Genomic DNA, 26,033 nt, shown 5'->3' on the forward strand with positions numbered 1-26,033 from the left:
ACACAAAAGATTTCTAAGATAACTTTGAAATAGCAAGCCAGAAATAATGAACTCAATTAGAAATGGGTAGCTTTTATTCTCTGAGAAAATGACTGCTTCCTTTCCCCTCCCCTCCAAACAACAAGACTGCATTATTACAAATGAGAATAATGTTTATTAAAGAAACAATTTAACAGTTCTCCCTTAGCAGAACTTGACAGACTAGAGCACAACCTGAAGGCAATTACAATTTCAATCACTAACAAACTACACAGGGTGCTTATTCTACAACTGGAAAGTTGCTGACGTTTGTGACATGCCACTGTAAATGTAAGTATTATTAAAAATTACAAATTGTTTGGTGATTATTTTGATAACCTCTTGAGCAGCAGCTCCTGCAAGGAAAAAGGAGAAAAGCAAATCTTTGAAAAAGGTATACTTCAAGAGTTATGTAAAAATACTCAATTTTGTAAAGAAAACCTTTCCTTTTTAAAAGCAAAGGTGTTTAAAAGTAATTCAAAACAGACATAGCTTACTGAGTCATATCAAAGCAAAAAACAATTTTTCTAACTGTTATTAAAGGAAATAAAAGTTTGTCCTATACATTCACACCTTGGAATAGTATGCCACAGTTTAAAAGAATGAGGTATTTTTAATTAGGGTGGTATAGAAAGATTGGCAAGATATATTAAGTAAAAAAAGTCAAAACAGTAGTATAGCTGATTGCACTTTTTTAAAGGATACATATAAGCAGAAAAGATTCTCAAAGGACACCCTTCTGTTGCATTTGAATTTTACCTTGTGCCCGTTTTACTTTTATAATAAAAAGGGAGTAAAGGTATATTTGTTCTAAATACATTTACAATTTGGAAAGAATCTATATTAAATACTGACAGACTGCTCTAACTACTCAAAACAGAACAAAGAATAGAAAAAACAAAAAACTACCAAGAAAAAGAATTCTTCCTCTTTTATAATCTGAAGCTTCATCTTTCACAGACATTCACTGATTCAATAAAATTTGAGACTCTGCTACATACCAGATACTGTTCTAGGCATTGGGGTACAGAAGGGATCCACAGACAAAAACCCTTGCCCTCATGGATCTCACTTTTTAGTAGCAAGGGAGAGATAAGTAAGTAAAATGTATAGTATGTCAAATGCCCCTTAAGTGCTAATGAAAAAAAGCAAGGAAGCAGGGATCCCAGTGTAAGAGGAGGGACTCAGTTTTAAATCAGGGAGTCAGAGAAGGCCTCACAGGGAAGGTAAGATTTAAACAAAGACCTGAAAGAAGTGAGGGCACATAATAGCATTGTGCCACTTAATAAAACATCCTGCTTCACTGACCTCCCTAGTTAAAATAGCTAAGAAAACAAAAGTTCGTAACTGTAGTCTATGACAACAGATGACAGTCTTCTCATCTATGGAACTCACCCCCTAAGAACGCAGCAATGGTGTGTGGCTCAGCAGCTCCGTATCGGCAACTACAGGAAAGGATGGAGACAGGAACTTAGATTAGCTTACGACAGGACAGGTATTGTCTCTCATATGCCCTAAAAAATACTCACAATTCGTGGACATAATCATCTTTCACCATTACAGATAATCCATATTCCTGAAGGAAGCCAGTGAGACAAGACTTCAACTTTCCTATATCTTCTTCAACTTGATAGTTAGATACCCCTAAAAATATATAGGTAAATTAGTTTTCATTAAAATAAATAAGGAATTCAAAATTAATGGCTACCACCTTTATTTAATCCAGTTTCAGGTGTTCTAGTCAAAACAGTAAGGTGTGAAAGTAAAAACAAAAATAATGGCAAGTATGAGACCAGTATTTGCAAATATCACAAACCTGTAACAAAGAAACTATCTAAAACCTATTTAAAATTTGAATTTGATAAGTCTGCTTTATTCACTGCTCCATACCCAGTATCTAGAGGAGGATCTGGCACACACTTGGTACTCAATAATTATTTGATAGAACTGAATGAATGAGCAAGTAATGTCCTATTTATACCCTTTGTAAAAATTGTGGTGTTTATTATCTATTTCCAGAAGATTAAATGACACTGAGGACATAAAGCTATAATAGGTAACATTTGTTCTAAGTACCATATATATTAATTGATTTAATCCTCACAACAACCCTCTGAAGTCATTACTATTATTATCCCCATTTCACAAATGAGAAAACTGAGGCACAGACAGATTAAGTTATTTGCCTGAGTTATTAGCTCATGTATAGCAAAACTGAGATATAAGCCCAGGGAGTTCTTCATGATTAAACTATAATGTCTCCAAAGGTGAGCTATTATTATTATTACTACTGGAAGGAAAAATATAATTCCTGTAACATTCAGGTACTATAAATAAATCAAGATTTTTTAACCCCTCTGGTTTAAAAACTATCATCACTACTCTTCCTCGTAACAGTAATACCTCCTCTTTATTGAATACTTACCAGGTGCTAGACAATGTGTTAAGTGATCTTCATACATCACATACTTCACCCTTACAATCTAAGAGTAGATACTATTATCACCATTGCATAAATGAGAAACTGAGACTTGGAAGGAAATAGTGACCCACCCAAGGCCAAGAGATAATAAGTGATAGAGCTTGGATTTGAACCTAGGTTCAACTCCAAAGCCTGTGCTCTATCTGGTAGCTAGTCTCCCAAGATGGCTCCCCAATGAACACCCCTTCCTGCCCTCGTGTAGTCCCCTCCCACTCTTAATCTAAGCTGGCCCTGTGAAACCAACAGAACATGACATAAGCGATGCTGTGTGACTTCCAAGGCTAAGTCATAAAAAGCCCTATAACTTCCACTTGGATATTTTGGCACGTTAACTCTGGGGAAGCCAGCCACCATGCAAGAAGTCTACCCTAGGACTGCCATGCTAAAAGGAAGCCCTAGCTAGCCACGTGGAGAGAAATGCCTGACCAGCCCCCAGCAGTTCCAACTATCCTGACTCAAGTGCCAGACACACGAGTGAAAAGGTCTCCTTGGATGTCTAAGTCAGTCAAGCCTTCAGGATGACTCCAGCCCCAGGCGTCATGCAACTCCACGAGATCCCCTCTTCCCAGTGAGAACTGCCTAACTGAGCCAAACCAATCCTCAAAATCACAACATAACAATTTATTGTTTTAAGCTACTAAATTTTGGGATGGTTTGTTATATAAGAGATAACAAAAAATATGTTCTAACCAAATAATACAAATAAAGCAATATACATTTGTTGTTTATTCCTCTTCTTTCTTCTGGTAAGCTTGCTCATTAAGACTATACCTTGGTAGGCATACTACATCAGTAGGGGCAGGCGGTTTTATGATATACCTAGACTATACTGCTATGCAATAATCCTGCTCAATTAAAATTAACATCTTAAAAGTATTCTGGGCAACTGAAGATCTTTGAGATTATGCCAATTCCCCAAGTACTACATTTACAGATAACATAAAATAGATACTGAACAAAGAAATCCCTACATCTTCAGAGTTCTGACTTCAGAAGTCACTAGCATACTTCTTGTGGCTTTCCTATTCCACTGAATTGAACTCAGTGGGAGTCTTAAAGGTAAATTATGGAAACTGACAGAATAAAAAGTTTTCTTCTACATGCATTCAACCAACATTCCCGTTATACTTTAGAATCAAAAACTATTTGCAAATAGTTACACTTAAAAGAACAAATGGTAATTCCTCCCTGAGATGAACTAAACTGTTTATAATGTAAAATTCAAGCACCACTATTGTAAACACCCCGAGAACACTTTAAGTTTTAACTCAATTTAAATTGTGTTCATTCCAGATTTTATTATATTTGATAATTCAATTGCTATTCTTACCTGGATATCTACCATGTTGTTTATGAAACCTATCAACAGCCCGTAACATTAAGTATAATACTATCTCATTATCTGGATTGTCCATGCTGGAAACTGAAAGGAAAAAAAAATTTTAGTGTAATATGGGTAATTTACAACATAAAAACAATGCAGGACTGAATTTACTTATTTACTCAAGTTTCAGGACACAAGGCAATTTTATCACAAAATTTTGTGACAATAAAGTAGAAAATGATAAATAATAGTAAAATAAAGGGAGCTACATTAAGATAAAACCCAGTGGTCTTACAGACTGTTACCTAGTCACATAATCTCTACTAAAGTAGTAACATGCTGACTTTTGCTCTTCTACATATCACGCAACTTAGTGACCTAAATATGGGTTTATGTATACACTAAGTTTTATATTTTGAAATAGGACTACTTGGATAGGTTTATAGAATAACATTTAAAGTATAAATATTTCTGTTATCACCAAACACTCAATACTATTATACACAAAATATTTATATCTTTAAAATTAATAAACTAGCATCAAAAGGTTATTATACTTACTAATTTCATCCTTGTTAACTGTATCCAAGCCATATTCTTCAGCTAAGGATCGACATCTTACTACGCGAAGAAATGCAGAATTGCTGCCTGAACACAGGAAAGACATAAGTATACGGTCAAGACACGGGAATACTCTAAACCACAGGTCACTTTACGAGCAGAAAATTGTGTGTACATTCTTCACAGACATGGAAATGTAAAGATGTCTTCTATTTGGCTCTAATGGTAGCAGAGAAGACACTAGAACATAAGTCATCTAATATTCATGTCCTTGGCGCTACAACCAGTTCAGCACTGAATAAGTACATGATGGCATCCCTCTGAGCCTCAGATCATCCCTATTTATAAAATGGAGACAATACTGTTCACCTCTGAGTTGTTCTGTGGATCCAGTGTGCAACTGTGTAAAGTGCACACCTAGCACAATGCCTGATAGGGCTCAATGAATAGTAGTTTTTATCATTATTATCATCATCATCATAATTATCATTATTATTAGAATAAGTAGACCTAAAGGAGAGTGTCCTGTATATTGTGCTCTTGGTATATGCAAGACTTTTTTTTTTTAAACTGTGTATTATGGAAATTTTTAAACATACCCCAAAGTAGAGAGAACAGAATAATAAACCCTCAAATACCCAACATCCAGCTTTTAATCTAGTCTCATACAGTCTTGTAGAACAAACACTAGTGCAGAAACAAGGTACAAGATTAGTAGTGGAACAAACATTAAAATTAAGCCTAAACAAACATTGTGGAAGAATCACAAAATGGAGAACTGGGATAAATATATTTCAAGGCTGGGAAGCACGCGAAATACAGACTTTTGCAGAAACTAGGGGCAGGAGCTACAGGGAAAAATCTTCAAACAGCATATGAAACAGATTGTATTCCTCTTTAACTCTTAAATAAGAGAACACTTCGGGCCTACTGAGCAGTTATCGAGAAGACCCCAGGAGCCTAGCTGCTCCGAAACAAGATGGCAAAATTCTTAATTCCATTATAGTCATTTAACACAGATCAAAACGAGTATTTAAACCAATACTGTCAATGTACATGTGGCTCAAGACTTCACACCCAAAGTCTTCAGATAAAACCTTCCCAAATTATTTAAAATTAATAAACTGAAAATTATTCTATATTAATGACAATTTTCAATTAATTGAGCTTCATGTCTTTTTAGCATTGCCATAGATGGAAATGCTCTACCTCTGACTCAGTCTCCCTCTCCATTTATTATATTATGAGAAAAAAAAAACCTTTACCCAATTATCTCTATCATTAGGACCATGGAAAATTAAAAATTTCAACTATTTATAATTCCTGGGAACATTTCCTATGGCACATTTTTATCAAGCAAAATAAGGAAACTAATTCAAGGGGACTTACAGAGTAATTTTAATTCTTTCTCTGAAATGGACTCTGGTGCCTGTAAAGAGATAAACGCAGGTTTTGCCACAGGATAACAGACAAGGTTAACAGAGGGTGCAGCACAAAGTCAATCACTGTGAGACAGAGAGGCTTTCTCCAAGTGCTGAGAGAGCACTGTAAAAACACCTTCTTTCCTGATGACAGGCTTTCTCATTAGGCAGGCAAGTGAGAGATCCTTCTAAAGCAGCACAGAGCCAGTGCCACTGTTGGCTGGAGTTACGCACTCAGGCCTATAGGGAGCCACACTGTCCATCACAAGCAGTGTGCCCAGCAGCTTACCTGGCCGATAGACTGCAGCAATTTGGCAACATGATTACCCACAGCAGCAGCATCTTTCTTTGCTTTTTCACGGTAACTGGAAAAGAACACCACAAAGTTACTATTAGCAAATTTTAAAATTAGCAAAATTTAAATATCACCATGAAGCAAACAAAAAATTTTTCTTTTTCATGAAAAAACACTGGTCTGGCAACATACAAAATGTGAAAATGCCACAGAAATGCTGCCAGCAGCACCTGTTAGCGGTTGGGGATCATCCCAGCGTTGGTGATGGACTCTTGGAATCCACCGATACCTGGGCTCCCTCTACAATTAACAGCACCCAACTTAAAAACGGCACTCTTAGAGGGGTCCATGATCCATGCCTCTCTGACACAGAACCTAACAAAATATGTTACTCAAGAACATGATTTGTCTCTTGAAGTCAAGTCCAAGGAAAGTTAAATACTTCAGAACTGTCAACACATTCATGTAAAACTTTTAAGTCTATTTACATTTTCACCCTCTAAAAATGATCAGTGTTAAGCTGACTACCACCAATGTGAGGTCATACTTGTTTCTATCCTCAGTTGACTTTTCCCAAGTTTTAAGCAGTTGAACTTTTAGGCTAGGACAACAAAGATTTGTTAGACACTGACTGAGATGAAGAGTATAATCTGTCTAGGGGAACAGAGATCTTCTTTGTGTGACATTATCTGGCCCTTGAGGAAACCAAGCCAGCAGCCCTGGATTCATCAGCACCATGCCCGAACTCCACAAGGGTAATATCCATTGAGACCCATCCTTATGACAGTCTATCTGGGTTCCGGCTAGTGATACCTGGATAGGAGGTGTCTGTCTATAGTCATGAACTCTTTAAATTATGAAACATTAATGATAAAAAGTTCATCCAAAGACTTCAAAGTTTTAAGTTACAGATAAAAGGCAGAATAGAGCCATGGTTAAGAATATGGAGGGGCTGGCCCCGTGGCTGAGTGGTTCAGTTCGTGTGCTCTGCTTCGGTAGCCCAGGGTTTCACCAGTTCGAACCCTGGGCACGGATATGGCACCGCTCATCAAGCCATGCTGAGGCGGCATCCCACATGCCACAACTGGAAGGACCCACAACTAAAAATACACAACTATGTACCGGGAGCCTTTGGGGAGAAAAAGGAAAAATAAAATCTTTAAAAAAAAAAAGAATATGGAGCTGGGTTTCATGGATTCAAATCCTGGTTCTACCATTTACCAGCTGTATTCATCCATAAAACTGGGACAATAATAGTATCTCTTTCATAGGGATATTGTAAATATTAAATTAGTTAATACACAGAACAGTTCATAGCACAGTTAAGTACCCAAATGTTAGGTTTTATCATGAAATATGTAAGAAAAAATCTGCCCCCTAGGGGGTATATGGGAACTCTCTGCACTTTCTGCTGAATTTTCCTGTGAACCTAAAACTAATATTTTAAAAAATAAAACCTATTAAGAAAAAAATCTGCCTCCTAAGTTCTTTAGCTTACTTTTTTTTTTTTGAGGAAGATTAGCCTTGAGCTAACTATACTGCCAGTCCTCCTCTTTTTTTGCTGAGGAAGCCTGGCCCTGAGCTAACATCCGTGCCCATCTTCCTCTACTTTATACGTGGGATGCCTACCACAGCGTGGCTTGACAAGCGGTGCCATGTCCACACCCGGGATCCAAACCAGTGAACCCCGGGCCGCTGAAGCAGAACATGCACACTTAACCGCTGAGCCACTGGGCCAGCCCTTTAGCTTACTTTTAAAGCAATGAGATTATAACAGACTTTCATTTGATTTCTGATAGACTGGTAAAATATGTTCATCTCTAATATAAACAGATTAATTTTTCTGTTACAAAGTTTGAAAACAGTGACTTACACATTTTGCAGTTTTATATATTTGCCTGAATCTGCGATCATATCAGGAATTGTGCCTCGAACAGGTAAATTTCCTTGACCCTCTTTGGCCACAAATTCTTTTAAAGCACGAGCTAAAATCCAAAATGATGGAGTCTAAAAGAATAAGAAAAAAAATATTAAGTGGCATTTGAATTTGACCTTAAGGTTTAAGGAGCACAATTTTTATTTGTTGCTGTTGTTACCTGTTTGGTGATATTTATGCAGCGATCATCATTAAATATATCTTCAATACTGCTTGGGATCTAACAAAGGAACAAACATTTACTTAGGTGAAGAATTTGCCCACCTGGATTTTCACTGCTATTCCTTCAAACAAGTTCTTTGAATTCTCAAATTGCAATCAAATACAAACTTCTGATTCGCTTAGACTTTTATTTAGAATCAGTACTAGATGGAGATTTGATGGAGAAAGAGAGAATAGAACAAAGTCCCCTCCTGCCCACTCGTGTTAGCATTAAAGATTGACCTGTTCTTGTACATCATAAATGGAGTAAAGGAGGAGCCAAAGTAAATCTTTTTATATAGTTACAGTTGAAGATATAACAAAGATTATAGACATTAATACCAAGCTAGATCTGTAGTCCTTTATGTTTTTCCATCTTGTCAAAAACTGAAACCTTTACACCCTAATTAGGGATGTCAAAAGAGACAACCACTCTGACAAAAACCAGATAGTTAAATTAAGGACTTTTAATACGTCAACAAAAACTTTAGAAACTGTAGTGTTTGGTTCTACTGTTGTGTGGAAAAAAGAAATTTCTTACTGGTAACCTCCTAACTGGTGTCTCTGCTTCCACGCCCAGTCCCCCACAGTCTGTTCTCCCCACAAGAGCCAGAATGATTTTTTAGAAATATAAATCAGGTCACTCCACTCCCCTGCTCAAAACGCTTCAATGGCCTGCAAGGCCATTATGCTCTGGCCTTTTCTCCCTCCCCAAACTGAAATCCCTCCCATCACTTTCCCCCTTCTTTACTTCACTCCAGTCACACTGGCTTCCTTACTGACTCATGAACAAATGCCAAGCTTCATCCCACTTCTGGGCCTTTGCACATGTGCTTCCTCAGCCTGCAAAGCCCTTCCATCAGATCCCTGCACATCACTTCACTCAGGCTTCTGCTTACTCTTTGAGGGTCTCCCCGGCTTGGCCCAATCCCAGACCCCCCTCCCCCATCATGCTCTACCCCTGTGTTCTGCTCTAATTTTGTTCACAGCACCTGTGTTCTAATTTTATCTGTTTGCTTAGTTCACTGTCCCCCAGCCATGAGAACATTGTTTGTTTTTTTTAATTGGGGTAAATTGTACATTCAGTGAAATGCACAGATTTCAAATGTACAATTTGATGTGTTTTGATAATTATACACATACTTTTAACCATCACCTCAATTAAGACATAGACAATTTTCATCACCCCAGAAAACTGATTCACAAAGCACACACTTTTAGTCACTCAGCAGTACTACCCCACTGTCTCCAAAAAGTTTGTAATGACAGCTTAAGTCCTTTCCTAACTTGAAAGGCAGCATTTTTTGATGGGTTTTTTTTCTTTCTTTTTTTCTTTTTTGAGGAAGATTAGCCCTGAGCTAACATCTGCTGCCAATCCTCCTCTTTCTGCTGAGGAAGACTGGCCCTGAGCTAACATCCGTGCCCATCTTCCTCTACTTTATATGTGGGACGCCTACCACAACATGGCTTTTGCCAAGCGGTGCCATATCCACACCTGGAATCAGAAGCGGCGAACCCTGGGCCGCCGAGAAATGGAACGTGCGAACTTAACTGCTGTGCCATCAGGCCGGCCCCTTAACTGTTTTAAATTATAACAAAACTCTAACTTAAACTATCAGCTGTGTTACTCCAAAGTTTCCCAAAAAACTCACTGGCCAGACTTCAACAACAAAACAAGGGGCATCTAAACTGGGTTATCTTCCAAATAATTTTTAAGTCATACAACGTCATTAAGAATATCCTCTATTACATCCAAATAATTACTGTCGAAAGCAAATGCAGGGTAAGATTAACTTTTCGGGGAAAACTATTTTGGACTAGTAAAATACCACCTTTATTACATAATTCCTACCCCCAAACTGTTACTATTCACAAATCATGTACTTTAAATAATTTATATAAATCATTGCATCACTGATATATGCTGAAGCACTGACATCCATTTTAACAAGGACAATAGAGAATCTTATTAAGACAAAATTCAATCTGTATTATAGATATTAATTTCTAACCAACTATACAATTTAGAAAATATTATCTTAAATTTAAAATCAACTATTTCACATACGAGGACCCCAGAAAGCACCTTTCTTATATGAATTCCTCAGCAACTCTTTTAATACCTGAGTTGTATTTAGTGCTGTGTTCACATTTTTAATAGCTTCTTCAAAATTCTCTTCATCTTCTGGAGCCCCATTTTCATTCTTCAGAATTCCTATTTACAAAGAAATTGGTTTGCAAACAATAGCCCTTTCCTTCTCACTCCTTCTCTCCCCCCAACACTATGGAAATAACCTTGTCATAGTCTGAAATGAAGATTGGATGTTGAAAATTAGGAAGAAATATGGCTTATCATTAGTTATTCTTAAAACTACAAGTGGTTCCTAATCCTCCTCTGAGGAAAAATAAAAGCTCAAGATGGCATCATCTGACAAAGGTGTTGAATGAAATCCAATAAACATTACCTTCAAGCAGTTTGCTTTTCAAACTTTATAGATTTAGTCACATCCCATAATCTTACCTTGTCTAATCAAATCTCTGAAGTCTTCTTTTTCTTTATACGTTTTAGGTATTCGTCCATTTGTCTAAATTGGTTAAAAAATTTTAAAATCTAGTTATAAAAAATCAAAATGGAAATTGAGAGTCCAAAGTTTCCCCATTCTCCCATCTATATGCGATTTTATCAGCAAACATATACCTCACTAAAATCAGAGGGTGACTTGATAGAAAACAGAAACTCTGGGCCATTTCTCTACATTCATTCCCCACAGCCAGTTTCAGAATAACATTTAAATATCACAATAACATTCAAATATCATTTTGTCAATAAAAATATTAGTATCAAAAGAAGAACTGCTAGATTTAAACTGAAAAGCACCCACCTGCCCTATGACCATGTAAAGAAAACAATTAATCTCCCACCCCCCTCCAGTGAAATCCTTTATAAATAATTGAAAATACAGTCACATATGGAATTTCTTTTTTTAAAGGAAGGACATACTTCACTATACCACTGTGCTAAATATTTAGCTACGATCACAATCCATGGAGTGTGGCTATGGTCCTAAAAATGAGAAAAATAAAAGAAAATGTTGGTATTAGTTAACATTAATTAGTTAACATTATTCTTCACTACACCATCTCATTTTCAACAAATTCAACAATATTTATGATCATCTCCCTGTATATGTGGAATAATAAATGGAGAAAAGTGAACTGGGTTAAAAAAAATTGCCTTACAAATTTTTTTAGAGGCAGTGTCTTTTTTTTTGAGAAAGATTAGCCCTGAGCTAACATCTGCCGCCAATCCTCCTCTTTTTGCTGAGGAAGACTGGCCCTGAGCTAACTAACATCCATGCCCATCTTCCTCTACTTTATACGTGGGATGCCTACCACAGCATGGCTTGACAAGCAGTGCCATGTCCACACCTGGGATCCGAACCGGCGAACCCCGGGCCACTGAAGCGGAACGTGCGCACTTAACCGCTGTGCCACTGGGCCGGCCCCAAGGCAGTGTCCATTTTAATCCTAAAATGCCAGGTATGTACTATGATTGTCCCCATTTCATCATTAAGAAACAGTCTCAGAGACTGCCACCCGAAAATAAAGCTCAAATCTCTTGATTTCAGATACGAATCCAAGACTAAGAAAAGAGGATCTTCTCCGTGCCTTCTGATGAACCAAATACCTGCATTTTAATTAATACGTAGGTAGGAAAAAATAAATACACTCCTTAAATTATATAGTCTGTTATAAATATCATTATTATTATAATGAACTATGCAGTTGCCTTGGTAATTCTCAAACACTAAAACTAAATTTTACAAGGAATCAATTTCAACAAACATCCATGCCAAATTCAAGCTAATTTTATTTATTTATTTTTTTGAGGAAGACTAGCCCTGAGCTAACATCTGCCAATCCTCCTCTTTTTGCTGAGGAAGGCTGGCCCTGAGCTAACATCCGTGCCCATCTTCCTCTACTTTATATGTGGGACGCCTACCACAGCATGGCTTGCCAAGCAGTGCCATGTCCACACCCGGGATTCGAACCAGTGAACCCCAGGCCACTGAAGCGGAACATGTGCACTTAACCACTGCGCCACCGGGCCGGCCCCTTAACTAATTTTATTTTATTTGTTTGGTGAGGAAGATTGGCCCTGAGCAATCTGTGCCAATCTTCCTGTATTTTGTATGTGGGATGCCACCACAGCATGGCTTGATGAGTGGTGTGTAGGTCCACACCTGGGATCCCAATCTGTGAACCCCAGGCCACCAAAGTGGGGCACACAAACTTAACCATTATGCCACCAGGTCAGCCCTCAAACTATTTTAAAAAGCACATCTATTTGTTTAGGAAAGGGCCATCAAGAGGGCTTCTGGGATATGTTAACGTCCAATTTCTTGACCTGGGTGTTGATTATACAGATATGTTCAGTTAATGAACTTTTCATCAATAAAAAATTTTTTCGTCATTTTAGGGAAAAATAGATTTATTTAAAACAAATTAGGTACAATATTATTATGTAATCTGGATGACAGGAATATGGAGGTTTACAGTATCTTCTCATTTTGGTGTAATCTGAAAATCTTATGTTAAAAAAATGCTTTAAGTCTGTCTGTAAATGGAAGGTCACAAACACTACCAACCTTTTTTTCCATATGCTCCAAATCATAAGACTGAAAATGTTCTCTCAGCTCAGGAAATGGCTTATCCAGCCGTAGATCCGCTAATGCATTGTCTGGATGAGATTCGATTACTGTGAAACAAATGAGTGCAAAATATAAACTTACTTCTTTATTGATATTGCTGACAACACAATACATTATAGGAACTTAGGAAATCTATAATTTTTAAGTGAGTATAGGGCCTACAGGGTTTTTTCACTGTTTTGTTTATTTTTTAAGGTAAATTTTTTTTGAGGTAAGTTTACATATACATTTACATTTTATGAAACGCATAAATCGTAAGTGGACTATAATTTTAATAAAAGTAAAACCAAGATTCTTTTAGAGCAGAATTTCATTATAACTGGAAAAGATCAAAACTGATCAAATGTGTGTTCAGATAGCACCTAACAACCTACCCTTCTTCCCCCTCTGGTCTTCAACAGACGGCATCACCATCTACCTAGACCTCTTCCCTAGAAACCTGATGGTCACCCTCGACTTCTTGCTTTCTTGGCCCAGCATCAGCACTCCCCACATCCTGATGTCACTTCGTACACAGCCTCCACATAGAGGAGTTCTAGGCTCAACTCTGTCACTTGCTAGCTGCGTAACCTTAGGCAAATAACTTAATCTCTCTATGCTGCATCCTAATCTGTAAAAAATAGGTAAAAAATAGATAGTATCTACCTTATAAGGATTTTGGAAAGACTAAATGAAATAATCCACATAAATGCAGACACACAATTAACAATATTAACCTTCGTTATTATCTACCCCTCTTTCCTATCCTTGTAACATCTGCTCTCAGTCAGGGACGCTCTCTCCCTTGCGCTCTCTCTCTCTCACCTAGACCACTCCTAACAGCAACCCTTGCCTCCAATCTTTGCCCCTTCAAATCCATTTGTTCTCCACGCAGCTTCAGAGTGACCCATTTAAAACAAAGTTTTTACCCTGTCACTCTCCCACTTACAACTCTTAAATGGCCCAGCACCACCGGCCAGAAGCTTATCCTCACAACTCACTCCCTAACTGCCCAAGCAGATACTACTCCTCAGTGATGCTACTAATGCCAATGGCTTTCACTGCACTAGCAGAGCACCTGGCTCAGAGCAATGAATGAGTACTGAATGAAATTTTCCTGATGACTTAAGATTAAAATTTTGTAAGTGAAGGGTTAATATAAGCCTTGAGCTGATGCAAGACTGCCTATGAATGACTTCGGTCTCCTATAATACTGTTTCCTTGGAACAGTAGTTAGGTGAATGCCTTGCTTGTTGTGTGCAATTGTACCTGAACTGGAGAAGCCTAAGGCCGGTATGAGAATGGAATGCAAGATTGGTGGAGGAAAAGGTGAAGTGACCTCTATGTGTCAGTGTGACCTACAATACCTTGGCTCTTGCCTATGGCAGCCCATACATGCCCTATGTGGGTTAGGAGGCAAAAACAAGCTAGGTATTTGCATAGCTGCGGGGCCTCCTCATAGGATGAAGAAGCTGTACCTGTTGTATCTCCTGCTTTGTATCCTTCTATAATGCTAAGTAAAGGAAATATTAGATTAAAGCCTATTGATTTTGATCGCCACTTTGAACCTATAACTGGAGTTGCTGCTACAAATCTGCTTTGTAATTTAAAATTGACTTTCTAAATTATCAGGTTTCCAAAATTATAGCTACAGCAACCAACAGCAAGCCCCATATGTGCAACAATCTTACCTGGATGTTCTTTTATAATGATCCTCATATAACCAACTAGTCCATATGTCCTACAGACCAAAAGAGGGATTTGGGAATTCCACAGGACATCTGCTAAACGTAGTAATGTACTGTAAAGGAAAGCACAATAAATAAGAACATAAGCAAATGAATATATGCCAAACATGAAAATGCCTTAAAATAAAGCAACTTTCTTACTAAATAATAAATGCAAAGATACATCTATTGCATTTACATAAGAGGGTCAAAGACACAATGAAAAGCAAGCAATTCCACAAGGTTGCAGTCTCAAAGAAAGTCTATCTTTTGGACGAGAGGGATATGAAAGCCTCATCTTTTGCATTAGGGAGAATGTTACTGAAAGACACTTCCTAACAATTCCATGATAAAGAGGAAAATATTTATAAAACCCTTGTACACACGCCTATGCACTCCCGACAATTAATTCCAACCAGTTTTTTTCACTAAAAAATAACCAATGTTCAATTTAACTGCTCTAAATATATCAAAAAGTTTCACATCTCAATATTTTTCTCTTCTCTATCTTTTTGATGCTAGAGATTTGTAAGTGCTTTCAATTAAAGGTTTCTATGGAGTTTAAGAATGTTAGAAACCATAGACTCTGCAGAGAAAACAAAACTATGCAAATCTAGTAAGAGAGTAAAATAAAAACATATTAACATAAAAATTTACCTTTCAGGAAGCTGAGTTGCAACCACAATGGTAAACCTACAGAAAAATGAAGGATCATTGTCTAGAAGGTTTTCTGGACTCTAAATAGGACAGAGGAAAAAAATCCAACAATTTCACAATCATATTAAACATGGCAGAAACAGTTAAGCTATTTAGAACAAATGAGGCAACGTGCTAGACACCAATGTTAAAGTAATTCAACTATCAACTAAACATAAATGATACAAAGTTCAAAATTCTAAATTCCTAGGGCTTTGAATGATTAAAAAATTACATTACTACACAGAAATAATAACGTATACACATACCTCTTCCACAAAACTTCCAGAGACATCATTATTTAATTCTTGTAAGAATTCCATGGCAGCTTGAGCTCGGTTCTTTTTAAAAATAAAGCATTTAACTTGAATTAGAAAAAATCTGGTTAATATGTAACCTCTCGATTTACAGGTCAGGCAAACACCATATAAAACTATCCAAATTTCATGCATAGGTATGACAACTTTCTTTTCATAGTATTCAAACTGAGACTCAACCAGAATATTACTTAAAACAGAGCTAAACAGAGTTCTTAAATGACTACATTATTTGCACTCTACTTTTCTGATCAGGCAAATGACCAAAAACCCTGGGCAGCAGGCGGGGATATCCTGGATCAAGCTCAGATTTACTCTAACCTCCCACATTTACAATCATATACAGGAGAGGTCCATCATTAAAGACAGTCATTTCCATTCAGAATACTGTACTAAGTTAACTAACATGACTTTGTAAGATTTTTAATTGAAATACAAAAATGAAGGATTTGCTGGCTAACTCTTAGTTAAAAATTTGGTTAACCAGAATATTCTATCCTCTAAACAGTAACATCACTCAACATTTAGCTTTAATACACGATACAGTGTAAAATACAGACACTACTTCTAAGTTCTTAAACTACCAAGCATATAAAGATTTACAAGATCAGAAAAAAATTAGCTTTTTTCTCAGAGAAACAATAAGCTCTTTTAAAGTAAAAGTTTTTCAAGCAATCAAAACATAATGGCATCATTAGATGCCCATGCACAACTATATTTATTCTATAACAAACTGATTGTTTACCTTGCCAATACTGCTTCTTTGAAGGAAAAAACTAAAATAGAATAATAAAAAAAAATTAATGGCTTCTTAGACTATAAAGGAAATATTATTTGTAATTCCAGGCGTATTTCATTCATAGTATGAAACAAACTATATTTTGACTACAGATTGTAACAGCCTTCCTGGAGGAAGAAAACTGGACGAAACTTGTAATCAAAGATAGGCTAATAAATCAATGTTTTCCAAAGTGTGTACCACAGAATATGAATTTCACGAAATGCTCTGAGAGAAAAGGGTTCCCTGGCTTGAAAACACCATATGTTATATTTCCCTCTTGAAAATTCACAACCTACATAATACACACGTCCTTTTTTTTTTTTTTTTAAAGATTGGCACCCGGGCTAACAACTGTTGCCAATCTTTTTTTTTTTTTTCCTCTCTGCTTTATCTCCCCAACCCCCCCGCCCCCTGCCGGTACACAGTTGTATACCTTAGTTGCAGGTCCTTCTAGTTGGGGTACACATGATCTTGAAGTCTTATATTAAAAAATGTTAGGGGGTGGGCTAAATGGGTGAAGGGAGTCTAAAGGTACAAACTTCCAGCTACAAAATAAATGTCATGGGATGTAATGTACATTAATGACGACTATAATTAGTAACACTGTATTGCATATTTGAAAGTTGCTAAGAGAGTAGATCTTAAAAGTTCTCATCACAAGACAAAAAAATTCTATAACTATGTATGGTGACGGATGTTAACTAGATTTATCGTGGTGATCATTTCACTATACAAAAGTCAAATCATTATGTTGTATACCTGAGACTAATATAATGTTATATGTTAATTATATCTCAATAACAATAAATAAAATATATCACCGTAAAAAAAACATTTAACTTCATTTGACCCATTTCCAAAACTCATGTGTCCATGGAATTCATTTGCCCATTTAGCAGTTAGTAACAGTCCCAGAAGCAGTGTTCCACAGACCACACTTGGGAAATGCTATCCTGAACCGTTTGCTTCTGCAGATAACTATAACAGATTTATTCAGGTTTCTTCCCATGCATGCCCTCAACAGGTCTCAAGGGCCAGATCTAAGGTTGCTAATCAGAGTCGGGGTGCCCTTTTGTACCACAAGCTCAGTGGCTCCATAAGAAAAAGAAACTTTATTCTTATCACAGCCTGCTCTAACTAAACAAGTAAGCAAAGATAACAGGACTTTTTCTTTACAGATACCAATAAAAGGGTTGTGTTGTGGATATACTATCATCCAAAGAAAAGATATCCAAGCTCTGCATGAACCAAATTCTGATTTTCCTTGTATTTACTCATTGTTGTATTCTGACCAACATAACGAGAGCTCCCCAACTCCAAGTCCCTGAAAAGGCAAGCTTGAAATCCAGATTTGGGAATGCTCTCAAAGTCTAAACATGATCATGTTTAAAGAATGATATACAGGCCATCTTTAAAATAGCATTTTTATAGAGACAGTATAGTGTAGAGAGAGATACCTGGACTAAGCTTAAAAGACACCACAAATAAAAGGTGGTTTTCATTATTCTTGTCATCCAAAAATATTGTTATCGTTAGTTATATACTAACATGTAGGAATCAATGCAAGGACTTAGGAAGTGTCCAGAGTTCACAAATAAAGGAATAATGACTACTCCTTTGCATTAACAATGACAATAAAGACAGTAATGATGGGTACCTTTTATTAATGGCCTATTTTCCAGACACCGTGCTAGCATTTTACCTATATTAACTCACTTCACCCTTGCCATAATCCCAAACACAGGGATTATTTCCACTTGGGAGTCATGGCACCCTGATTGAGAAGGTAAAGCTGGGATTTAGGCCTCTCTCCTGTGACAGTGCACTGCGTTCCCTAACATGCATATATTTGAAAAGAATAAAACATACTTATTTCCAGCATCTTCTCCGCTGACCTGATTTCCATCAATAATTGTAAACGAACCAATACCTGGGAGACAAAAACAGAGTCAGTCAAGAATATATATTTCTAGTTCAAAACCTTAAAGAAGTAAATTGAGAACACAACCACCAAACTACATTACCTGGTAGTACCAAGTTTTTAAGAATTTCAGTTCCTGTTGCTGTCGCATTTATTAGGCAAACATGAGCGGACTCTAAAGCCTCTTGCCCATGATCACCCCACAACCTACAAAACAAGACACAAATTCAACACTTAAAAAACTTTCATGAAAATACAACTGTCTTATTTGAGTGGTGATCTTCGATCTTTAAAGTGCTCTTGCACAGAATAACCGACAGGATAACCCTGGCAAATGTGAGGCAGGAACAGCAGGAGCTGTTCTGGGGTTTATGTAGCTGAGTAACCTACAACTCAGACAGGTTGATCCCTTGCATGGGGGGCGGTCAACTCAGAACTAGAAACTTTGTCTTGCAGCTCCTTGTCCCTCACTCTTTTAGATAACTTAGAGAACAGAAAGTCTTTAGATATACTCATTAAAATTAAAGAAGTACCTTGGATTTAAAACCTATTCTGTTCTCTATCTCATTTCTCCTTAAGTTACATGGATCTAGTGTATTTAAGATTGTGACATTGGATTTATCACTGTGACATCTGCAAGAGTAAGCAAGAGCCTTACCAAGAAAACTGAATTATCATCTGAAAAGCCTCATATCGACTTTTACAGGAGTGCTTTAAAATATAATACCAGATGAACATTCTAATAGCATGATTAATAAATGTATACATTAACAAACAAAAAGATGTAATAAGGATTAGAAATATATGCTAAAACCTGATTCACACCGGCATATCATTAACAGGGCAAGGTAGATGATCACACATGTATCTTGACACCTGAGCTAACCTGGTCACTTCCACCCAGAAAACCTATTAACCAGATCATCTTTTCTTGTCAGTATAGGAAGCACAGAGGGGGCCCAAATCATTAGAAAAATGCCATAGCCTGGAGGACTGACAGCCTTTAACGTGCCTTCCCTGTCACCTGATCTAAAGCAGATTCTCTCTTACTGTGTATGCAGCCCTGATATCCTCCAGAGCATATCACAAGTTTAACTGCCTCATTTGGTTTCTTTATTTGCTGAACATCTCTCTCTCCATTCCACTCTAAGCTCCAGTAGGGCCCAGACCACTCCCTATATCCACCACTGGAGCCCCAATGCCTGGCACAATGCCTTGCCCAAAGTAAGTGATCACTGAACAGCTGTCAAATGAATGGAGGAATAGCCTAAAAGAACCAGACAGACTTGAAACACTTGTTTCTCTATGGAAGTAGGGCACACAGAAGACACCTGACGTATTTGGTTGATGGATTCTTGGGTAGTTGGAGAGCGAGCCTAAGAGAATACTGATGAAGCTCTAGGTAACATGTTTCAAGAAAGGGCCCAACAAGAAACCAATCCTCTCTACTCTTGCTGGCCTAATGAAAGAAAGCAGGGCCTTCTCGTCTGTTTGCTGGCTGCACAACTTTGCTTTCAACTGCTTCCCTCTGACACTTCAAAACTAATAACCAGTTCTCACTATAAAAGGTAAAGTTTGGTCCTTAAATGGATTGGACTTAGCAAAAACTCTTTTTTACAGTTACTCAGTAACCTAAAATATCTTCTCAGCTCTATCATGTACGGTTACACCCACATTCTAAACACAAGGAACTCGAAGAATTTACAAGAGAACACAAGTTGGTTACAAAGGCTCTACCACCTTGCTTCTTTCCGCAGAAGCTAGAGAGCAGTGATGTGACTGGGTACCAGCTCTGAGAAGCCTCCTGGCTTACCTTCTGGCTCAAACAGAGAGACTCCGGGCAAGCTATCTAACTTCTCCAAGACTCAGTGTCCCCATCTATAAAACAGAGAATGTCTGCCTTCAAGGCTGCTCTCAGAATTGAGCCCCTAAAGCCCCTGTATACAGCACTAGGCTGTAGACGCAAAGGTGAGTTCCAGCCCCCTAGGGACATACTGTAACTTCTCCTGGTTTGGGGGCTCCAGAAAGGAGGGAAGAGACAAGCGTTTTTGTTACTACCACCGCCTTAACACACAGAAGATGCTCAATAAATAAGGAAGGAGGAGTGTAAGGAGAAAAAGCAAGGGAGAAGAAGTAGCCAAGAAGGTGCCTGAGACCTGCAGTGTCCATTGGCCATTAGCCACATGTGGCTACTGTGCACCACAAATGAGGCTAGTGCGAATTGAGATGTGTAAAACGCCGGATAACGAAGACAGTATGAAAAAAAAAGTAAAATATCCCTAATAACTTTTTTATATTGATTACGTGTTGAAACGGTAATATTTTGGATATATGGGGTTAAACAAACTGTATGATTAAAATTAATTTCACCCGATTCCTTTTCTGTTCAATGTGGCTACTAGATAATGTATAATTACACAGGCTATGCTATGAGACAAGCGTGCTATTTCCACCGCTGGCTTAGAACAACACCTAACGCTCTCACGGCCGGGACGGGGTAGTCCCGATCCCCCCATTCAGCAAAACCAGCAGCCCGAGCGCGGCGAGGCGGGGCCTGCAGCCGCCCTGGCGACCCGGCGGACCCGGGGACACCGCGCCTCCAACCGCGCACCGCGTGGCGGGGGGCGCGCGCCCCCTGGGGGAGGAGGGTCCGGCCCGCGAGGAGCACCCCCGGCCCCAAGCCGGAGCCCCGAGCCCCGCACGCCCGGCCGGCCCGGCGGGAGGCCTGGGGGAGGCCCGACCGCGCCGCCCGCTCACTTAGGCCCGGCCCGGACGCACAGGAGCCGGCTGGGCCGCCGGCGCGGCTTGGTGAGGCCCTCACCTCAGCTGCCGGTCGTACTTCTGCTCCTTCAGCAGCTTCCCCGGCTGCGCCATGGTCGCGCCCGCCGCGCGAATAACAGCCGAGCCTCCGCCGGGCACCGCCAACACCTCCACGAGCGCGCAGGCGCACTGAGGGCCCTCTCGCCACCGCTGCCCCCTGCGCGCCGCCTGCAGGGGGCGCCGCCACTGCACTGCGCACGCGTCGCCGGTTTTCCCGCGTGTACCCGGCCCGCAGTCGCGATCCGGACTGCGGCTGGTGGTCCAGCCTTCCCTGATAGACCGGCCCCGCTAATCTACCAGTCGGTGACTTTGTACGTGCAGTCATTGTGGGGGACTCGGGCTTTGGAATAAAGCAGATTTGGATTTTAACCACTCACTGGTTGTGAGATTTGCTCTTTACCTCGCAAATCCCCAGTTTGCTCACCTGTGCAATGGGGATAAATGTGTCTCCATCACAGGGTTCTATTAGCCTTGAATGAGATTTTGAATACACAGAGCCAAACTCACAAAAAATCCTGTCTGGGTAATAATTTTGATTATTATGATCATTATTGTTCACTCATTTCTTCCATCTTCTCATGCAAAAAGCTCACAGTGAAAGTCTGTTTCAAACCACAAAGCCAGCAGATGCAAAGACAAATAAGTCTGGGGTCCTGTTCTTTGGGGGTTCCAGCTCCATGAGGGGAGAAGGAGGAAAACAAGTACTTACTAGACAATGTGGGCCTCCTACAGAGAGAGGGAAGCTGGGGTGTTGGGAGGCACACAGAGAAACCCCACCCACTCCCCCCTCCAGGAATGTTTCAGGGGGTGTGGGCAAGGAATAATGTTAATTTAGGCAGGAGGAACAGCAGGTGTCATCTCTGGGAGACAAAGACGGCATGGCAGGCTGGAGGCACTGAAGAAAGTTTGGTGTGGTGGGGAGTTAGGTAAAGGGTAGGCAGCCCTCAGGGAAGGTTGAGAGACAGCAGGGGCCACCTTGTGAGGACTGCGAACATAAAAGCAAGGAGGAATTTAAAGCCGTCTACTTTCTGAAAAGAACCATTTTTTAGGAAGAGGATGGCTACCCTGTGGGGATGAGTGCCAAGGAAGGAGGTTACCCCATGAGGCAGGGGAAGAAAGAAGAAAGAAGGAGCTGGAGGCCAGGAAACCAACAAGGAGGGAGGTGAGGTTCCTTCCCCTCTATCTCCCAGACACTACAGGCACCTTCAGGTTAATAATTGCCTGAAATAAGGTGGAAATGAGCAGAGATCCCAACCCCCAACCCACTCTCGGACAGGGACAAGGGAGGGGACAGGGAAGAGAGGGAAGTTTGACAGTAATGATGCAGTGATGATGGATGCAGTTGCCCCTGGGTGCTGTCTCTAGGATCAGGATGGGGGCACACCCTCTCATGACTTCCCTAGTCCCTCCCAGCACCCATGGAACACAACCGGTGGGAAATAGAGACATGAGGCTCTCCCAGCTCGTCGTGTGCTTATGCTGTCACATTTCCTTCTCCAGTTGGACGGGTGAAATATAAGGGATAATAAAATACGCCCAGGGAATGTGGGAAGGTCAAAAGGCAACAAGTGAGAGTTCACTGCTCAGCCTCTCACGCTCAGTGCAGTCATGGACTGCATGAAAGGAAACATCCCCAAACTTGGTGGGGGGAGTTATATGCCTATGAAAAAACGTATGATTTTGAAAAGGTTTGCATTGGTGGCATCTGTAAAAAAATTAAAAACCTCAGTGTATTAGTTTCGTAGGACTGCCATAACAAGGTACCACAAACTGGGTGGCTTGAAACTCCAGAAATTGATTGTCACACAGTTCTGAAAGCTAGAAGTCTGAAATAAAGATGAGAGTAGTATGCTCCCTCTGAAGCCTGTGGGAAGCATCCTTTCTTGCCTTCCTAGCTTCTGGTGGCTTGCTAGCAATCCTTGGCTTCCAGCTGTAGCACTTCAATCTCTGCCTCCACTGTCACATGGCATTCTCCCCTCCTGTCTCTATCTGTATCTCTTCTCTTCTTGTAAGGACACCAGTCGCAATTGATCAGGGCCCACCCTAATGACCTCATCTTAACTTGATTACACCTGCAAAAACCCTATTTCCAAATAATATCACATACACAGGTACTGGGGGTTAGGACTTCAACAACTTTTTGAAGGATACTATTCAACCCATGATAGCAGGTAAAGGTGCCTGTGCTGGGGCTGTGGGGGTTGATCTGAAACAAACCCTGCTATCTAGAAACTCAGGGCCCACTGATGAGTTTTTCCTATTGTAGAGGACAGGAAATCGGGTATCAGATCAGGAAATCATGCCTGTATTCATTTAAGCCATTGGTTTTCAGAGTGTGGGCCTGGACCAGTAGCATCAACATCACCTGAGAACTTGTTAGAAATGCAAATTCTCAGGCCCCATCACAGACTGGATGAATCAGAAACTCTGGGATGAGGCCCAGGAAACTATTTTTTGGTTTTTCTCTTTTTTAAAGATTGGCACCTGAGCTAAGAACTGTTGCCAATCTTCTTTTTTTCTTCTTCTTCTCCTTCTTCTTCTTCTTCTCCCCAAAGCCCCCTAGTACATAGTTATATAATCTAGTTGTGAGTGCCTCTGATTGTACCATGTGGGACGCTGCCTCAGCATGGCCTGATGAGTGGTGCCATGTCTGAGCCCAGGATCCGAACCGGTGAAACCCTGGGCCGCCATAGTGGAGCACGTTAACTTAACCACTGAGCCACACGGCCGGCTCCATCCCAGGAAACTGTTTTAACAAGCCTTCCAGGCAATTCTGATGTGAGCTCAAGTTTGAGACCCACTGACCTAGGTCAAGCTCCCACTGAACAGGTGGGAAAACTGAGCCCCATAACCCCAATGCTAGTCCTGTTTACTGAGCACTTATATACCAGGCAGACCCCTGATGTGCATCACCTTATTTTGTGTTCATTTGTTCCCACTCAATGCAATAGATACTGCTGCTCACCCCACTTTATAGAGAAGAGAGCAGGGGTTTGGAGACATGAGTAAAACTCCAAAGTCTCTCAGCTATTAAAAGATGGTACATGGATTAGAAACAAACACCCCAACAGGTCTGGCAAGACCCTGGCTGAGGTCTATTATGTTACCCATCCTGGTTGGTCTCAGCTGGAGGAGACTGGATCCTTGGGCTCCCCGGAAGTTTGGGGCTGGCTCTGCCCTGGGAGAGCTTATAGTCTGTGGGAAACCAGCTGGGAAGAATGAGTCACAACTGAGTTCACCCTCCCAGCCCTCAGCCACTAGCCCTCCCTGCCTGCCCTTGCCCATCCTAGCCCTTGTCACCCTGGTGCTCACTGGCCACTCCCTTGTCTCTCTCCCCCAACCCTCCCCTGAGGCAGCTGTGGGTCTGTAACGTTCACAGTTATATCACCTATGCCTGGCCCAGCACTTGGCATTGAATAAGACTTGAGTAAATGTTTGTTGAATGAAAGAAAACATTTCTGAAATTACTTTCACCATACTTTTTATATTTTAAAATGCCCTCCCTACTGCGGCCGGCCCTGTAGCCAAGTGGTTAAGTTTGCGCGCTCCGCTTTGGCAGCCCAGTGTTTCACCAGTTCAAATCCTCGGCGCAGACACGGCACCACTCATCAGGCCATGCTGGGGCTGCGTCCCTCATAGCACAACCAGAGGCACTCACAACTCACAACTCACAATATACAACTATGCACTGGAGAGCTTTGGGGAGGAGGAGAAAGAAAAAAAAAAAAGATTGGCAATAGATGTTAGCTCAGGTGCCAATCTTTAAAAAAATAAATAAATAAAATGTCCTACTGGCAATACGTATATCATCTGATTTGGCAATTCCACTTCTAGCAGTTTATCCCAAGGAAATCATCAGACACACATACAAAGATGTATCAGTATGGATGTTCACTGCAGTGCTATTTACAACAGTGAAAGCCAGAAATAACCCATACACTAGAGCATTGTGCAGTTATTAAGTGTCAAGTTCTCCAAGGCTGGTCAAGCAGGAAAACGCTAACCATAGGGCTTAGGTGGAAAAAAAAACTGGTCACAAAGCTATACATATGATTCTTATTGTTTTTTAAGTACTACGAATACATATCGAAAGAGCCTGGCAGGATGGTCACAAAATGTTAACGGTGGTGATTCTTGGGTCACATGACCAGTAGTTTTAATTTTCTCGTATACGCTTTTCTGATTCTTCCAAATTTTCTACAATGAATATGTGCCACTACTATAATTGGAAAAGGAATGTTTGGGGTTTTAAATGTGCCCAAGAAGGTGAGGAAAAGGGGAAAGAACAGAGGTCCTAGGTCTGAGGAGTGCAGGAGTACCAGGAGTCTCACAGCTATAGCCTCACCTGACCATCGTATTAGCCCTCTAGACTCTATTCCCATCTTATAAATGAGAAAACAGACTCAGAGAGGTGAAGCAACTTGCCCCAAGTCACATAGCCAGTGATGCTGGAAGTCAAGCCCAGGTCTGTCTAGGTCCACAGCCCAGGCCCATTCCATCTCACTGTGTGCACATATACGTACACATATTTCAAGTGGAAATGTTTTTAAAAAAAATACAAGGAACTGTAATTTTGATCTTAGAGTCTCCAGGCCACAGGGCTTTTAGCCTGGCCCATTGTCTCAGTGCATAACATACAGTGAGAGCAGGCATGATTCTGCCTGTTGGTTCAGCATTGGACATCTGTTGTCTCCAACAATGCTCACAAGGATCCCTATGAGGTAGGCAGGGCAGGAACTATGCCCCCATCGCCTCACTGTAGACCAAAGACACTGCATCTTCAAAAGGGGAAGTGAGATCTGATCAAGTCGCTTGATGAACGAGGTGTGGCTGTGCAAGCTG

The 26,033-nt window shown here is 40.0% G+C and overlaps 1 protein-coding gene across 2 annotated transcripts; it reads right to left on the reverse strand.

Moving 5' to 3' along the window:
* Nucleotides 1-131: 131 nt before the first annotated feature.
* On the reverse strand, nucleotides 132-21,304 carry NAE1 (NEDD8 activating enzyme E1 subunit 1). 2 transcript variants are annotated; one of them, XM_046683667.1, is made up of 21 exons: nucleotides 21,193-21,286; nucleotides 20,185-20,249; nucleotides 18,475-18,578; nucleotides 18,320-18,380; nucleotides 16,415-16,445; nucleotides 15,622-15,693; nucleotides 15,314-15,393; nucleotides 14,621-14,730; nucleotides 12,888-12,997; nucleotides 11,240-11,302; nucleotides 10,760-10,823; nucleotides 10,362-10,453; nucleotides 8,198-8,257; nucleotides 7,975-8,108; nucleotides 6,096-6,171; nucleotides 5,775-5,814; nucleotides 4,386-4,472; nucleotides 3,831-3,923; nucleotides 1,548-1,662; nucleotides 1,414-1,463; nucleotides 132-374 (listed from the first exon to the last, which is right to left on the reverse strand). In XM_046683667.1, the coding sequence occupies exons 6-21, from the start codon at nucleotides 15,673-15,675 to the stop codon at nucleotides 265-267; spliced, it is 1,338 nt and encodes a 445-aa protein (XP_046539623.1). In that variant the 5' UTR covers nucleotides 15,676-15,693; nucleotides 16,415-16,445; nucleotides 18,320-18,380; nucleotides 18,475-18,578; nucleotides 20,185-20,249; nucleotides 21,193-21,286; the 3' UTR covers nucleotides 132-264. The 2 variants fall into 2 exon arrangements, with proteins under 2 accessions (XP_046539623.1, XP_046539622.1); XM_046683666.1 differs by lacking the exon at nucleotides 20,185-20,249 and having other exon boundaries at nucleotides 21,193-21,304.
* Nucleotides 21,305-26,033: the final 4,729 nt, after the last annotated feature.

The sequence above is a fragment of the Equus quagga genome, chromosome 13, assembly GCF_021613505.1.
Source record: "Equus quagga isolate Etosha38 chromosome 13, UCLA_HA_Equagga_1.0, whole genome shotgun sequence".
Lineage (NCBI taxonomy): Eukaryota > Metazoa > Chordata > Mammalia > Perissodactyla > Equidae > Equus > Equus quagga.

Coding starts and splice junctions, on each gene's coding strand:
- NAE1 (XM_046683666.1), bottom strand. CDS start 21,245: ATGGCGCAGCCGGGGAAGCTGCTGAAGGAGCAGAAGTACGACCGGCAG. Junction 18,381..18,474: donor TAAAAACTTGGTACTACCAG/GTAATGTAGTTT, acceptor TTTGTCTCCCAG/GTATTGGTTCGTTTACAATT. Junction 1,464..1,547: donor GATGATTATGTCCACGAATT/GTGAGTATTTTT, acceptor CCTTTCCTGTAG/TTGCCGATACGGAGCTGCTG.